This window comes from Anabrus simplex, chromosome X, assembly GCF_040414725.1.
Source record: "Anabrus simplex isolate iqAnaSimp1 chromosome X, ASM4041472v1, whole genome shotgun sequence".
Lineage (NCBI taxonomy): Eukaryota > Metazoa > Arthropoda > Insecta > Orthoptera > Tettigoniidae > Anabrus > Anabrus simplex.
This window is the reverse complement of record NC_090279.1, coordinates 219874078-219892890: the sequence shown is the minus strand read 5'-3', so window position 1 is coordinate 219892890 and position 18813 is coordinate 219874078. Positions and strand designations below refer to the sequence as shown.

At 39.9% G+C, this 18813-nt stretch overlaps 1 protein-coding gene across 1 annotated transcript in view; it reads left to right on the top strand.

Moving 5' to 3' along the window:
* The window catches only part of LOC136886441 (small G protein signaling modulator 2), a 202004-nt gene that overhangs the window by 27712 nt on the left and 155479 nt on the right, over positions 1-18813 (top strand). Inside the window, exon 2 of the mRNA XM_067159218.2 lies at positions 10985-11057. Within this exon, the coding sequence (XP_067015319.2) occupies positions 11039-11057 (19 nt within the window). The 5' untranslated portion in view covers positions 10985-11038. The remainder of the gene's footprint in view (positions 1-10984; positions 11058-18813) is intronic.

Sequence of the window (18813 nt, the reverse complement as noted above, 5' to 3'; positions counted from 1 at the left end):
GAGCTTGTTCCCTCTCAGTTATTCTACCTCGCACGGTATGAAACACAGATTGTATTTATTTATTTATTTATTTATTTATTTATTTATTTATTTCGACTTTCCCCAGTTGGAGATTTCCCCTAAGGACAAGGTGTAGGTGAGGTATTAAAGAAAAACAAGATATATTTCAAAAGGAATTGTGAGCTGCTAACAGTTCGGGAGGTGTGCTTCTTCAGGATTTAGATGGAATGTTTCTGATTGAGGTTCAACGATTTGCACAACTTGATAGTTCCTCTAGCGCCAACCATTGATCTGATCCGTTAATTGTAGTTTTTGTTGTTGTTATGCGGAGATATTGTGAACACTCTTATAATGTTATCAGATACATTTAACATTTCAGTCTCTGTATCGTGTTTCAAGGTGCAGCTCATATGACATAAGGGTTGTGTACACACGTTTATTGTACAGGAGTGTATCAGGGTTAATTAATTATTGGCCCATAAAATAAATCACTCAAGATGTGACGAATTAATTTCATGAATTGTTTGTAGCAGCAGGATAGATAGTATTACGACTCCAGATTACCATTGTGCAGGTAACACTCGATATCGATTCTGGCGCAGTCGATCAGACGTTATCATTTCATCTATACAAATCTTTTACCGGCCGACTTAACTCTCCCCTTCACTTAGTAACCGGTCCACACGACGACGTAGCAAGTCCAAAGTTCTGAGCAGAGCAGAGTACATTGTCCGTGGTTCAGTTTTGACGTAATCTAAATTTATTTACTTTAACAGGAATGTTTTATATCTTTAAACATTCCTCGTATACTCTATTTATCCCGCACATTCCTGGTAGGTCCAGGAGATATTTCTCCAACTTTAATGACTTTAGGGAGAATATTCTGACAACATTGCTCGCTGTGCTGTTAAAACACAGGTCGACCGGTTCATGGTCAGGAGTGTAATTTACCTGTAGGAAATGTGAAGACGCTGTTTCTACATCAACTATTACTTAGACCAAATCATGTTTTTAAAGATTCACTTCATAATGGTAATTTTGAACGCCGCAACGAACTTTGTGCTTCGCCAGCATTTTCACTTGAGGTTCTTGAAGTTTGGGTCATCCTCTTCCATGGTGTATTCCACTTACTTGTCGCTCCTTTTCTTTCGGTCCAGTACACTCCATAGTAAGACTTAACAAAGTTTCACCTGCTTTGAAGACTTATTAGCAACTTATTCTTATTTTGGAGTACGCTTATCGTTAATGATAATACTTGCATGACAAAACATCCCTGAGATTTTGTCTACGAGTCGTGTTATTGCTTCCTATTTACGATCATTGTCTTGGTCTTTACTGTGCTAAATTTTGAGCTTTCATTTGCTTAAAGCTTTTTCAGTAACTTGTAACATCGAGTTTCTGTTAGTGCGAGAATAGCGATGTTGTGTATGTGATCGTTCTCAATTGCTCTCCAGAAAAGCGGTCGAGTAGAGGAAGGAGAGTTGTAGCAACGTCACAGGACGATGCAGGAAGTGACGTAGTGTTCCGTCCTAGCGCAATCTGTTGATATAAGCTGAGGATTCCTTGGCCAATCCCCACGGTATTAGGCTTACGACGCCTGGCTCCTCACACAGTAGTTCTTTCAAGAGTACCACCTCTTCCTTTCTTTGTATGCATTACAGTTAAGGCACCTGGCATTCTGTTGATTCAACCATTTGTACCAAACGTTGTAACATAATAATAATAATAATAATAATAATAATAATAATAATAATAATAATAATAATAATAATAATAATAATAATAATAATAATAATAATGTGGAGACATTTGGACGTTCTAGTACATGACAGAGTTTTAAACACGAGACACACATGGTGGAGTATTGAATGCCCTTAACCTCTCCTGGGTTAGAACAGGCGATCGTCCGATTTTACTTAGTTCGTCAACAAATAGCAACAATTCACATTTAAAAACTCAAATTTTATAACACTAGTAGCAACATATTTACAGGTGGTTAGCACGTCTCATATTCGGAAATGTCTCTAAGAAGCTTACTCGGACTTTACTTACTCGTTTTCACACGAATTTCCACTTATCTCAAATGAATGAATGAATGAATGAATGAATGAATGAATGAATGAATGAATGAATGAATGAATCAATCAATCAATCAATCAATCAATCAATCAATCAATCAATCAATCAGTCAATCAGTCAATCAGTCAATCAGTCAATCAGTCAGTCAATCAATCAATCAATCAATCAATCAATCAATCAATCAATCAATCAATCAATCAATCAATCAATCAGTCAATCAATCAATCAATCAGCACTGATCTATATTTGGGGCAGGAGCAATATTCCCTATCAAAAATGAAATGGCATACGGCTTTTCGTGCCGAAAGTGTCCCAGGACATGTTCGGCTCGCCAGGTGCTGGTCTTTTGAATTGACGCCCGTATGCGACCTGCGCGTTGTGATGAGGATGAAATGATGATGAAGGCAACACACACACCCAGCCCCCGTGCCAGCAAAATTAACAAATGATGATTAAAATACCCGACCCTTCCGGAAACCGGACACGGGGCCCCAGTGACCAAAGACCAGCACGCTAACCACTTAGCCATGGAGCCGGACTGTTCCCTATCAATTGTTTACCTAGTCTTTTACTAAACGATTTATCGAACAACCTCCTTGGCAAATTATTCCAATCCCTAATTCCTGTTCCTATTTGCCCCAATTTGTCCTCTTTTCATTATAGTGCACCCTTCACCGGATTATTTTGACGTCGATCTCTTCATCCTGGGTTCTGCCTCGTTGATGACCCTCTTCCTCAGGGGTGGTGACGTTCACTGGGCTGTCGGGGTGTTCACCCCATAGGGATATAAGGTTACTAGGCTAAACTATACTATTGAAATAACTAAACGATTGGCTCAGACTGAGGTAAAAAAAATACATAATTGATTATAAAAGAGAAAAAAAGGTGATTAACATTTTTATGACATAAATACAAAAATATTAATTAAGTAAAGTGTGTGTGATGTGACCAGTGCAAGTGACAAGGAAGCCAACCAAGAACATAAACAAAGGCGACCGAGCTCGATAGCTGCAGTCGCTTAAGTGCGGTCAGTATCCAGTATTCGGGAGATAGTGGGTTCGAACCCCACTGTCGGCAGCCCTGAAGATGGTTTTCCGTGGTTTCCCATTTTCACACCAGGCAAATGCTGGGGCTGTACCTTAATTAAGGCCACGGCCGCTTCCTTCCCACTCCAAGCCCTCTCCTGTCTCATCGTCGCCATAAGACCTATCTGTGTCGGTGCGACGTCAAGCAACAAGCAAAAAAAAACAAAGGCGAGTGATTCCGTACCAAATGAATTCAAAGTAGGATACCGATAGCTAAAATGCCTTATCTCATTTATTACATACACTCAAAAATAATTAATCAAATGCCAATATCATCAATGTAATCACGCCATTTACAAATGAATGACGCACACCAATCGTCCCTGTAACTTTACTCAATGGTTACTCATTCATCTGAATCTTGCATGAAAACTCTTAATGAAATTGTACAAACAACGTTATTCTTTACCATTTACTAAGTATTAAGAGGCTTACACATATTCTATAACTCAGGACATTGAATAATTCCTGGGATTAAATGATCCCCTTTAGCAACTTCATCTAAAAAATTAGATCAATCTTTACATTTATTTACTGATCTCTGATGGTTGAATGTCTCCATCTGACATTTCATTCAAAGTTACTCAGAACAAAAATTGTCAATAAATGGTTATGTTAAGTTTACAATTTTAATGTTGACATCACTGTGTAAAATCATAAGGTGGGAGGTCAATTACCTAATCTAATCGACTGAACAGCTATTATATTTCTACCCGATAAGCGCTGATCTCTCAGGGACCCAAATTATATGACAAAATATCTCTCACATATTCACTATTTCTGAATCAACTCCATTTACTTCAACACATAATCAATAAAAATTATCATAAGGTACGCTGTTCAGCGATTTCTGAATTATTATGCTTACCGTTTATCATCTAACCAAAAAGTGACTCTGAAATGTTGTTTAGTTTCGTGGACGCGAGCTCTTAAATCAAACACAGCGGAAATTATCCCGTCTTAATCAAAGAAAAGCTATCTACAACCCTAATCACAGTCAGTCATCACCTATGCTAAATTAAAATGAAATAAAGAAAATACATCTAAAATGAAGGATAAGAATATGCAAATATTCTACACTAATTTATGTACCCGCCTATTCACGCTCATAGTCGAAACCAACATAAGATTTAAGTAGACAGTAATTGACATAATTCCACACCGCGTGTTGGTTTCAACGTCCATGGATACTTTCACTGAAATCATCGGTGACCATGACCTAGATTTATGTTATTCATGGCTGTCGGCTGCTCTATAAAACTCGAATAACATCTCATGGCAAAATGAAGGGTGATACTCAAAATAAAACATAGCGCAAGAGAAATCTCACGGATGACGTCAATGCAACCCCAATTATAGTGGATCGCGGCCACATCCCATTCTTTTAAAAATTCCCAAAATGGAAACCATTTGATATTATTGTAAAACATCATCTCATCTACGCTGCACGAGTCAGTGTGCCTCATGCAAGTAAATGTTCGATAATTAGTTGTGCTCACTGACTCTTGAGCATTCTCCTAACTTCCTAATTCTCCACTTATCCTTATTTATCCTTAATCACACCTTCGAAGACACCAAATTACACTCATTACTTCGAGTACACAAACAATCGCGCTATTTCATCATATTCTGTGCTCCGCGCATTTCTTATCTCACAGCTGGTGTTCTTTACTTTCATCTGCTTCTCAGCTAAGCCTCTGACTTAGAAATATCTCTTTTATTTCTCTCAGGATAAATTCACCACGAATGCTGATATTCTTCATTATTACGTTCGAACTTGCACAACCCATTCATCAACTTGGATGTAGCAACAATAGCTTCTTTACTTTTATTAAAAAGACAACAAACAATCTCACTTGGTTTCCATGCCTACCGTGATCAATGAAGCTCGAATATCCCAATCGCAAGTAGCGGGATACCACACCACAAAAGAGAAAATCACAACATATAAAACATCTCCCTGCGCGAAAATAAAATTATCATATTCATCATTTACCTCATTACACCACGAGAAAAAATTCCTAGAGCTTACCATATTGTAATAAATGACGATCATGAAATGTTACTCGTAGTACAAATGCAGTACAATACAACCATCATTATGCTTGTGCGTCACTGCGAAGTGACCACTCGCGTCCTCAACAAATTGTATTTATATAATTAAAATAAACAACATCCTAGATAGGTATTTTCACTTACTGATTGTAGATCGTCCCAGTGGCTATTTTAGCTTAAGTCATGGCTGTAGAGATGTAGGATGCCATTATAAACTTGCCGTATCCACACATAATTGAGATGTACACTTATTTTTTCACACACACGGCACTGGATCTTGGTACTTATACACTAATTACAAATGTTATATCTTAGATTATCACTATAACTGACATTATTGGGTTTCGCGTACGATTTCACTAATACACTGACATTACGACAATATTCCGCCGCCGTTCTGCGCTATCCCCTGAAGTAACGGTGACCCCTTCACGAGGTTCCTGCTTGTTTGTTTATATTTGGAGGTTGGCCACCTCGCAATTCTGGGAATTCTGCTAGACTGAATGAACTGTCTGTAAATTACACATTCCTCTTCTGGCTGCTTCCTGGGCTTGACAAAACAATAATAGTAACCAAGTCTTTTTGTTGCTTGCCGCCGATTTTGTATTGAACCTGCCTTATTATTTCTACAAAAGTCATTGCCCCATGAAATGCTGTAGAATTTGTGCGCTAAAGCATGGAATTAATAACCTGTCAGTTATGTTTGTTATGTTTATTGTCCCACTAGAATTCCTATTCTAATTAAATACCTCCTCTCCTTTGAGCTCCGTGCCGTTACTTGTCTAGGAGTTATCACAGCAAATTCGAAATTAATGTTCCCATCACAGTTAATGTTATAGCAGAGCTATATTTAAAGTTTATAGGTAACTTACTCAACTGCTGAAAAGATTTTCAGTTGGCGAATTACAACACACTCTGCGCACTGAAGCAACACTGAGAGAGAATGCGGTAGGCGGGTCTGGCCCACCACGGGGCTCCGCTTCCTGCCCTCAGGGGTTTTGCGTACTTTTGCGCGTGGCTTTCTTCACAAGAAATACATGTCGTACACCTATTTTTACAGGTATTTCTGAAGACACTCTGACGGACGTTACATTAACCAACGATCGTAGAGTTATTAAGTGACTTGTAAGCGTCCGTGGCATTATTTTCTCTTGACGATGCACTGTACTTGGGCGTAAACTGACAACACGTGATTCAGAGCGCGGGATCTGTTTTTCACGGACGCACTTTCTCAATTAAACTTATTATAGAAGTAATTAATTACAAAAATATCATGGAAAATCCGCTATTACCTCCTGCTGTCGGGATCACCCTGCTTCTGCTTTTACATTGTCCAGATATTCAAGATTGACTAAATTATTTGACGTCTTGGTTCTAAATGTGTATTTTTAAGCGTTCCCATTGGCTGAATATTTCTTGAGGGTATGTGACATACTTCTGGATGGACTCAACCACCAGTTGTTCCCCACTCTGCTTTGTCTCTCTCTCTTTGTTAGTGCGAGGACCACGGCCATCCTGGTTCCCGTGAAAAAGTGGCAACAGAAGTATGCAGAGGGCTGTTAGCAAGTGCAATTACTTTGCTGTGTCCCAGAGCGTGCCTTAACCCTAGAACTGCGGACCGTCTTTCTGACAGACGGTGTCTTTCTTCTGCCAGAGATTTATTACTGGACGCCAGATGGCACTAATGTAGATACCATTTAAATACTGATACTTTTATCTTAACTTTTGAAAGTCTTTGAAAAACAAGCAACAGTATGAAGAAGTTTATTTAGCCAAGTCCAACTACAATTGCATCAGACCGTAATCCAGAATAAACATGGCGGACATCGGTGTGCGATATGAGAGTATGAGGGAAAGGTTATGTATATTTATTTCGAGTCACCTAAAGAAAATATCACAAGTCGAACGTCATGAAATGCAACTCACTAACTCAACATATGTATAATTAAAGACCAAAAGTAGCGTTATAACGTATCGTAAGTCTAAATGAAATTTCAGAGGGGAAAATAACGAAGGGAGAATTATTGTATCAACGTCAGGTTGAAACAGACACAGAGTATAAAATTATTTCACATATGAATCTCCGATCAGCAAATACGATATATAGATGTCAACAAAGAACATTATTAACCTTACATGAAATACTATGTAACACCACCATTAACCACAGCCCATTATGCAAAACACACAAACAAATTTCTCCAACAAAATTTCAACCCTCCAAAATCCACCTGTATTTTTGAGTAAGTACAAGCGATATTTGTATGACACACTTGACCATCTAAAGCACTCGTCAGCTTAAAACTCACCAGAATTGATGGTATAATTGTATTTTATATATATATAAACACAATCCTCATGTTCACTCCACGGTAAATGGGGTTAGGTTTAGTTTACGCATATTCATTGTAAAACGCTGAAAATTAATTACACCATTCTTGCACAACCGTTCAAGAATAATTTAGTCTCTAAATAATAAATTTTAGTCATGACTTCTGGGACTGATTTAATGTTCTGTGTAGCAAGGTACGTTGGCTGATAAGGCAAATGCTAGGATAGGCATCATTAGTTTAAACTTCGGAAGTTTGCGCGGCACTCGAATTAGATCACCACCTTCTATGAGTATATAAAGTCATCCCTGACAATACATTTGATTTCAAAAATGATAAAATGATTAATCCACACAACATTATTAGTCCTATGATTCGGTTCGAATTTTCCTCACGAATGCTCTTAACCCAATTTTGTCATAATACTAGGTCTTTTGGAAATGAGAACACTAAAGCTCTTATTCATCCAGGCACACAGCACATTAAACTATAAATAGGTAACTAAATATTAAGAAATAAACTTTCAGAGAAGAACACGAGAATCAACATTAACCTTATCACCACCGATATTGTTGGAATAAATAAGCTCTTTGAGAACAAATAGCTTCTTACAGCACTGAAAGATGATCTGTAACCTTCTTAAGACTATAAATAAATATAATGTACGATTAAATATTTTCAAATTTCCGGAAATATTTGGTAACAACATGGCTTACACAAATCAAAACAAACACATGCTAGCACTCCAGCTGCCGCCATTATGGACTGTTTCGATAGGTCGGTTAAGGTCTGAGATATTGTAGTTGGTCTTGATTTAGCTGTAGAAGTGAAAGTATTTTCATATGTTCTTAGAAACAAGATGGCAGCCCTCTTTGTTGACTATTCTGAAATCGAGCGCTTGATTTCCGAAAATCTTAGCGACAGTACTGATGGCGACAGCGATTATTGTGTTAATTCCGACGAGGAAATTATTCCTGAAAGTTATGAAAGTGACAGCAAAGTACGAGGTGCCTCAGAAGTAATGGAAAATTTCTATAACCGGAATGATGTTCAAATCGGTGCAGGTTATATTATTATTAGCAGTACGTGAATATTTGAAGAAACCAGTGAAGGGATAAGAATGAACTGTTGATACTTGTGTATATTGTTATAAATACTTTGATCGCAACACAAAAAAAAGGAATTGCCCTAAGAAAACCAAAATAAGCTGTAGGTTCAAAATTCGTGAAAAGAACTCAAAATCAGTTTCGACAAAAAAATGTGTTTTACTTAGATTTTGAAACGAAAAGTGAAGAATTGTGTGGGGAAAATGTAAGAACATACTTATGTATTTCAGGAATAAATTATATATCGGAAATTATTTTCTTAGTGCAAAATATTTCGGCAATTCCCTTTGTTAAAAAAATATAAATTTATATTTCGATAGTTAGAAATCGTGACAATTTTTAAAATTATTTCTGACATTTTCATATTGATCAATCTTTCAGTTTTCTATTGGTGTATAATATGGATTTATTGGGATTAATATGAGTTTACAGGGATGATTTTATTTTCATAGTGTATATTGGGTAAAATAACTGCAGCATTTGACAGATAAACCTGCAGCAGTTCTAGGGTTAAGACCCACGTTGGAGTTCAGTTTTCGATCGCCATTGGGCCTCACTTGCCGCCTGGGTGAGAGCTGTCTTATCTACCAAATGCTGGATAAAAATGATTCTGTATTTTTACATTAATTCGGGATATTAGGATCCGTCCTACTTTTAAAAAATGCAGTCGCGCATCTCGTCCCATTACTCGCAAGTCTTCCAGGATTTTCGTAACACTACTGTCTTGTCGACAAAGAACAAATCGGACTACTTGCCTTTAAATGTGTTTCAGTTTTCGTAACCATGGCGAGGTTGCCGGACTTACGCCGTTTACTTTAATATAGCTCCTTGAAACTTTCATAACCACCTGAAAGAGATTTCTGACTTGTGTTTACAACCTCCTTTATGTCATGACCTCAACGAAGATCTAGGTACTTGCAATGTCCTCCATGAGATATCAACACGTCTCCAAGTGCTGGCCGAATGAGGCTGTGCATTTTCATACAAGTGCATTAATACTGGCTCTTATTAATTACAGCATGAGATAATGCTGTGGGTTCGAACCCCATTGTCCGCGTCTTTGTTGTTGTGATTTTCCATTTGCACAGCAGGCAAATGCTGACGTCAGCACGGTTACGTCCTTCCCATTCGTACGATCGTCGCCGTAAGAGCTAGCTGTGTCGTTGCGAACAGTCTTTAAAAAAGGCGGCACCGGTTTACAAAAACAATAAGGAATTAGTTTATCTTTACCAAGTGTAAGAAAAACCATGCGTAGCACACTAAGTGAGGACAAATATCAGCGTAGGATGCGTATATCATTAAAAATGAACTAATAATGATCTGCTTGCGTGTCAATGTCCATGTTTCTATTCACTATTGGGTCACTTGTAGCACATGGGGTCCAACAAACAGTTATAGTGGTGAAGTGACTGGTTACTCAGCACAAGAGAAGTGAAACCTGTCCTCTAGTCGTCTGCAGCTCGAGGGCTCAACAGCATTTCTTCGCGCGTAATTTCCGGGACAACTACTAGAGTTACAAATGAAATGGATATTATTTATTTAGAAAATTGAATACACACGCTGGGTTTTATTTTATTCGCCCGTTATTTAGCTTGTTAGGCGCAAGGTCAGTGGATACCTACGTACTGAAACGGTCAGTAGACTTGTGTTTCAAATGTAAATATGAGGTAGAGTATATCCCAGCTAACTTGCTGCTCGAGTTTTGCGACAAGAGATAACATTTTCAGTTTTTAAGCGGTTTCTTGAAGACATTTTCACAAGTCAATTGTGGTGCGCGCGGGAATGTTTGTGACGTGCGATGTTACCCGTAGACCTGCAGAGGCACTACGAGTGATCACCGCGGATATTGCAATTAGTAAGTCCAAGGTATTGACATGGATAGAGCAGCCCCCTACAGTGAAAGTCTTTTTACAAGTTACTTTACGCCCCACCGACACAGATAGGTCTTATGGCGACGATGCGATAGGAAAGGCCTAAAAGTGGGAAGGAAGCGGCCGTGACCTTAATTAAGGCACAGCCCCAGCATTTGTCTGGTGTAAAAATAGGAAAACCATCTTCAGGGCTGTCGACAGTGGGGTTCGAGCCCACTATCTCCCGGATGCGAGGCTTCAACCGCACGATTGCTTGAGTGAAAAGTTTATGAGGAAATTCCTCTTGCGACAACTAATTGCGGGCACGAGCCATTTAGGGTTAGGCTATACCAATGTCAAGCAAAAATAACTGCATCAAATGTATGAAAGACTGACTGGTCGAGAGTACACTGAGGGAAATTATCCCCACTGCTATCCGCTACGTTTGTACTGATGGAATATTGTTTGTTCTGTTCTAGTTCCCTGAACACTCACGTTAAGAAGAACCGCCAGCAGCAGGAGCAGTGACCAAGATGTGGAGCCTTACCGCAGGTAGGCAGGTGCTGATGTCATTATTGTTTTAAGAGGAAGTACAACCTCCCGCTACACAACACTAATCAGAGAGAAAAATTGGAAGGGCACTTTCGAAAATGAAGTTATCGGCCAAAGATAGAAAAGGGCTATAAAGCGCGTGAAAATGAAACACTCGCTAGACCTCGAGTGCTCTAATTACCTTCGGGGTGGGAAAAGAACAAGAATTGACCAAGGGAGGTCGGATAGGATAGATGAAAGGGAAGAGCCTGGCACAAATAAGTGGAAGCAATGTCAGGACACAGCTAAGGGCTCCGTGGTTGCTAACCCACGCCCCAGCCACTGGATACTCCCTAGAGAGGGTCACCACAACAGTCATCCTCAGTCCCTACTGTCCGGCCGTCTCACCACCCCCCGGTGACACCTCCAGTACTCCACTTGCCATACAAACTCCATCCACTAAATATCATCAAACTATTAAACAAGCCTCGCATAAACACACATCACCATTCCAAACACGTATCCCTGTATCCCCTCTAATCTATACTTCATCATCTTTGAATTCACTGCACATACCTCCATTACACTCATCACCAATCATTTCACCATACAAACACAAACCACAATGCATCTCCGAACTCATAACCACCTTCATTCTTACCAAAAAGGCTCCAACTCTACTCCAATTCCGCCTCCTATGCCTCTCTCTCTTTCATCTTTCTCTCACAGGACTTTCTTATCGCACACAGATACCTGTTCAACTATCCTTCTTCCCATTGCTTGATAATCCACGTTATAATAATCTGCTCATCCCCCTTTCCTAATAGTTTCCGATGTTTGGCACTCAAACTATTTCTTATCTTACTCGTTATTTCACAATTACCTATTAAGTGAAAATCGTCGTTCACATAATATACATACTGACTTATCTGTACCTTTTAACCAACCCTTTTTCTTATGTAGACCCATCAGCCACCATACCAACCCACCCCTGTTTAACCTATCAACGTATCTAATATTTATCCCCGTTACTTCCTCTACTTTATTAAAACACTAAGAGAAATTCTTAGTCTACATTCTTCCAATAATTTCTGCCTATGCATATCTCTAATCCTCCTCGCAAGCACCTGGCTCCTGTCTTCGACCACACCTCGCCTCACATGTACCCTAAGCCTCCCTTATACACGCTCCTCAGTTGTTGTACGTACACTCCCGCCTTCTTGTCTTTTCAAAATCATCCAATATTTAACTATTCTTTTTACAGACTCAAATTCAAATCTTCGCCACATATTAATTCCACACCTGCATTAGCTGTGCACTGCGTGAGCCGCATCACCGCCTTACCGAAATTACTAATGATTCGTCTTAATTCCACTCTTTTCTCATCCAACCCCCATACTTCAGCCCCCTACCAAAACCCACCGATCTTAAAACTAACCTCAAGGTTTTATAACTGATACCCGGAAATTTAGCCACCAAGTTTTTGACTGAGGCTAGGGCGGCCATACCTTTGCTTCTCGCTCTTCTAATTTGATCGTCCGAAGTCCATTTTCTGTTAATAATGACTCCTAAATATTCCAACTTACTTCCTTGTTCCAACCTTTCTCCCTGCACGATCAATTTCCCATCCTCCTTCCTTCCTTTGTGTACCTGGGTGACTAGCACTTTAGATTTATTCCCGTTAATTTTCAAGGCTCATTTCTTTGCGAAATCCCACACTGCATTTAAGCTCCTTTGCATCCCCACTGAAGTTAGAGTCAGCAATATCACATCATCAGCAAAAATCAATCCCGGTATCTCCAACCCATTAATCACCGGCATGGCCCAGTTGTTTCCCCTGTGTCCATCCAAGATATCGTTAATAAATAAAATAAACGCCCTTGCTTTAAACCCACCTTAGACTCTAAGGGTCTGCTCAACCTATCGTCTCCCAATTTTGCACAGCACTTGACCACCTTATATATCGCATCCACTGTCCTTATGATCTTTTCCGAAACCCCCAACCTACCGCATTTCACAAATAGAGCCCCTCTATTCACCTTATCGAACGACTTTTCAAAGTCAACTACTGCTACATACACCTTACCTCTTGACAAGCTCATATACTTCACCAAGACCGCCTCCACTATATTTAGCGTATATTGTCCGTTGTCCTTTCCTTTTTTCTAACTCCCCCTTGGTAATCTGGCAACACTTCATTTCTTTCAGCCCATTCACTTAACCTGTTCGCTAACACCCCTGTATAAATTTTACTTAAGCAATCTAAGAGTGATATTCCCCTATAATTGTTCATACTGTTTTTGCTACCCTTTCCCTTATATATGGGACATACAATTCCTGTCTCCCACTCCCTAGGGTACTTCTCTCATCAAAAATGTTATTGAATAGTTTAACTATACCCTCTATCATTGCTCCATTTTTCCAAATTTCTTTCCAAAACTTATTATTAATACCATTGCAACCCCCCGCCGACCTGCCCCTGATTCTTCTTATCACTCCCAGAGTTTCTTCTCTTGTAATTTTCTTGTGTAGTTCGTAAATTGCCACTTTTCTATTCCTCCAAATTGCTCTTCATCCGTCTCACTCCACCATACCTCCCCTTCCTCCCGAGTAATTCTCTAAAGTAGCTCACCCACTGTACATCCCTAGACTCCTTCCACCCCTAATTATTCTGTTTATCCTTCCCCAAACTTTTTCAATGCTGTTCAACTTACATCCTTTATTTATGGCTACTCTTTGTTCCTCTAACTACGCCTTTTTTACCTCACAAATTTTCTTTTTTTACTCTTTCCTTAACTTACAGAAGAACGCTCTTTCTGCGCTCCCACCTTTTTTCCTATACTCCCCTAACGCTCCCGACACCCTCTTTCGCATTCCTTCAGACTCTTTATTAAACCATTCTTCTCCCATCTTTTTCCGTCTGCGCTATCATCTTTATTGCATTCAGCAGCAATTACAAAGCTTTATCAATAGTATTCTCCTTTAACGCTTCTTCCCATCCATATTTCAGTAAGTGTAATTCTTCTCTTGCTACCCTATCCCAATCCCGTTCCACTTTCTCTGTCCATTTGTACTTATACCCACTCCCTAGTTCATCCTTCATCCTAACTTCTTTCCTTATATACTTCTCCTACCCCTTTTTAACAGAACCCACACTGGGAAATGATGTGATTCAATCCAGTCTCCTACTTCCATCCTTACAATATCCTCTAACACTCCTTCCGAGCTTATAACTATATCTATCACACTACATCCTTGCTCTGAAACATAGGTCAATTTCCAGGTACTGTCACCCTCTTTCCATCTATTCAGAATATATAAATTCCCTGATGCGCACAACTCTAAGAGCTTCTCCTCCTAGCTGTTTATAATTTTATCCTCACTTCTTCCCTACTATATACTGGGTTCTGTTCCCCTATTCTCGCGTTCCAATCTCCAAATAGCAACATGTCCTCTTCTTATGAAAATGTCTCTTATCATACTAATATCCACCAATACCTCTTCAAAAAGATGCTTATTTGTGTATACGGAACTACTAGGATGGCAATATACGAACGCTAGATTTATTGTCTTCATTCTTCCCTCTACCCATCCCATATTAAATCTTGCATATCTGTCTCGATATCTTCTACTAGTTTACTAATTTCTTCTTTAATTAGTACTACTATTCCTCCAGAGGCGCGTCCCTTAGTCCTCTCCTTTCTTCTCTATTTATATTGAATCACAAGCCCCTTCCATGAAATCTCTTTCCCTGTTTCCAGCCACGTCTCCAAAAGCGCCACAACATCAAAACTTTCTACTACTTCCCCAACCTTTTTATTTCCTAGTTTGCTTATTACCCCTCAATATTCACACATCCTTTTTTCCAATATAGTTATAACTTATCCTCTCTCCCTTCTAAATTTCCTCGCTTATTCTTACTCCTTGTAGCTCTCTCTCCCTCATTCGCTGTTTATATTCCTCCTTTTTTAACATTCTTTGCCGTTCCGTGCCCTCCGTATCCCCCATCCCCTTGCACAAGTCTTTTAGGCTCCTACTTCTTCCTCTGATCATAACAGCTTTACTTTTAGGTCGATCACTCTTCTCATGTCCTTTCTTCCTCTCTAAACCACTACACTCTGCTCTCAACGGTTCTTGCAGCTCACCCTCACTCACCCCTTCACTGCTCTGATCTTCTGTATCCACACTGCATTGTCCACTTCCCCCTGGGTTGATCTCCACTCCACCCCTAGTTGTTTCTGCTTCCTTCCTTCCCTCTTGCACTGCCATCACTCCCCCCTCGGAACTGACGTGTTCGTCCATCTCTTTCAGCTTCGACACTGAGTGGTCTGTAACCCATCTTCCATTCGTCACCACTAGTCTCTGACCTCTTATGCGGGCTTTTAGCCGTTGCTGTCTCGCTCTCCAAAGATGCTTGTTCAAAATCTTCATATTTTCACCACCTTCTTTTCCCATATCTCTTTTCACCCCTACTTTCTGACCATGTAAATTGTTGCCGTTTCTTAACACAATTTCTGCCATTAGGGTAGAGAAAAATTGTACCCTAATTGGTCTCCGTCCTTTAGCTTTGCCCACTCTCTCCACAACTTAACTGAAATTTATCTTCATCCTATCCCGCATGACCTCTGCCACCTTATAGATTATATCAATCTTGGCTTCCTTCTTCCTCACCATATATAAATACGTCTCTCCTCATTCTTTCCTGGCTGTACCCCTCTGCTTCCTTCTTCATCCTCATCACCTCCTCTTCTACATGTTTCACCTTCCCTCTTAATAACTCTATTTCTTTCTCATTGTTGCACACTCTATTGTTCGATTCCTCAGTCTTCGTTTCTGACCATTTCTTCATGTTCCCTATCTGCTGCCTCTGCTCCTCCATCATGTCCTTTATTTCTTGCACCTTATCCCATTGACTATTTTCTTGTATCACTTCCTTCACTACCACCTTAAGTAGTGCCAAATCTTCCATGCTGAATTTGCCACTGGTATTTGGGCCTGGGTTTAATTCCACCTGTCCAATAACCAGAAGCACAGCTAACACTGCTGCTACCAGCACCGCTTCACCCATTGTTACCTCCTCTCTTTTATTACCAGTCCATTCTTGGCCTCCTTCCTCTGTTTCAACGGCGCCTCCCAATCGCGGCCCGATACCAACCATGTTCACGGCACTGCAACTGCTAGTTATTACTATTCATTAGTCGTTTTGGTCGGTGCTGAGCGTCGGGACGTCATAACTCTATCATTTCTGCGTTGCAGCCTCCATTCAGCTTTCCTAACGTAATCTGAAGAGACAGGCCAGTAATCTTCTTCCCCTGATCTAACCGTCCACTTAGTGTTCTTCCCAGAGGTCTATTGCCTTCAACTTTGCATTGCAAAATGTTCTTTTCCAAGTTCTCTTGTGGGAATGTGGCCGAGGAAGTGGAGGTAACACGGGGAGATAGAGGCTCAGTTCGTTACGAATGGAAACATTGGTTCTTCTTTCCGTCCAACACCACATCTCAAAGGCATCATTTCGACTTTTGTCTCTAGCATTCGCAGTCCAGGTACAACAAGACTGAGAACTCTGTCAGATCTCCATTGCAGCACGGCTGTCATTGATGACTGACCCCCACGTCCTTGGCCTTGCCGATCAACTGCCATTAGTTCGGTCTTTTTCATATTTATCTCTAGACTGATATTCTTCACTCTTCTAAACAGCTCTTCCACCTATAAGGGAAGTGTCATCTGCAAACCGCAGGTTGATAATGCTTCTGCCGTTCGTCGAGATTTCACTATTCCAGCCATCGAGAGCTCTCTGAAGACACACACTGCATGGATGTTGTAGAGCTGAACAACCTTGCCTTACTCCATATATCACATTGAAAATGTCCGAGAGATCACTATCCACCTTTATGGGCGCTGGATGGTTTTTGTGGAGACCACTCAATAATGATATTAAATGTAGTGGAACGCCAAATTCCTTTATTATTATTATTATTATTATTATTATTATTATTATTATTATTATTATTATTATTATTACTACTATTGTTATTATTATTATTATTATTGCTGTTTGCCCTAACAGTGTAGCCTTAGCCTTCGTCTGAAACTAGTCCAAGTTGAATACGTTCTTTATGGTGGCAGGATCGATATTTATTACAATGAAGCGTGAAGCCTACTGAAGTCGATCAGGAAAAGACGACCACTGTTCATAGCAGATGGAACCGTGTTCAGAGAGCGACAAAGAGGGAGGCCTACTCCTTGCTCTCACTATCCTCGTAGAACGAGCAGATCGATATTTGAGCCTAGCGCACACAATCTGCTGTGCTCGCGGAGTTGCTCCAGTCCTCCGACCTGTTGAAAACAACAATGCTACCTCTTCACTTCGCTACCCGGTCAGGCTGTACGCTACAACAGATCGTTCACGAACTGGTGGAATGAACTCCTCAATGACATCAGGGAGGTTAAATCAAAGACAGACTCCGGGCGGTCAGGGGCACTCGGCTGTGAGCTTGCACCCGGGAGATAGTGGGTTCGAATCCCACAGTCGGCAGCCCTGAAGATGGTTTTCCGTGGTTCCCACTTTCACACCAGGCAAATGCTGGGGCTGTACCGTAATTAAGGCCACGGCCGCTTCCTTCACTCTCCTAGGCCTTTCCTATCCCATCGTCGGCATAAGACCTATCTGTGTGGGTGCGACGTAAAGCAACTAGCAAAACAAGAAATAAAAAATCAAAGACAAAGTTGAAAGTGCTTTGCCAGCACTTCCAGCCTTTCAGTGTAAATGGGATGCATGAATGAGAGTGAATATGGTTTGTAATCGCACATCAAGTCAGTCTACTTCATACACAATATGAAATTAGCGTGAGAATAAGGGCATGAGGATATAACTGGCTAGGTTATATTCTTCTGTGAAGTGACACACAGTCCATTAAAATATACTTTCAAACTTAAGCACCTCAATATTCTTCACAACAGATGACAGCAAAACGACAATGCAAGAAATAGACACTACGTCGATAGATCTATAGCACACCACCTCCATAACACAAATTACAATATCAGAAATACACCGTTTTCTCTTATTCACAATCAGCAGTGAATTTACGTAACATAATTACTTACAGCTGGTACGACGACCTTGCTCTGTCCCTTGACACACGCTAAACTCAACTGTACATATAAACACAAAATCTTATTAGCTTGAATTTATAATTTGGCTAGTCCGACCCGCGACAAGTTCATGGTTTGAAACCAAACTCACGTTATATTCAGCTAAGCGCTTCAAGCCTGTAGTGTGTCCATCGACCAGCAGCACAACATTTCCACTACTCCGGCAAACCAGCCATTTTCTCTGTCCTGTCATGTTCGGCTACAGAATACAGAGTTCTTACAATGCCTAAATAATGTTTATGATACATTAATATATGCATAAAGTATTCCTACAATGAAATAAATGATCCTGACAATACGCAACCTATAGCATGGCGTAATGACTTGACGTGCGGTACGATTACAGGTTGCTTGCTGTTTATACTGTTGGTATGTATTAAAATGTAAATATTGTTACATTGTAAACATTTATATGCCCCACTTACCATGATATTAACCTTGAGAGTAAGAATCATTGTTCAATTAGAGTTTTGAATCTCTTCAAGTGCTCCTCTCGGAAAAAGAGCTGGACAAAACTTAAAAATCCTACACGTTTCTATATTCGTTGTACGGATAACATAAGTATTTTGACTCAGACATGTTTAAATTTTAATTTCAATATATATAGTTTCAGATTACAGTT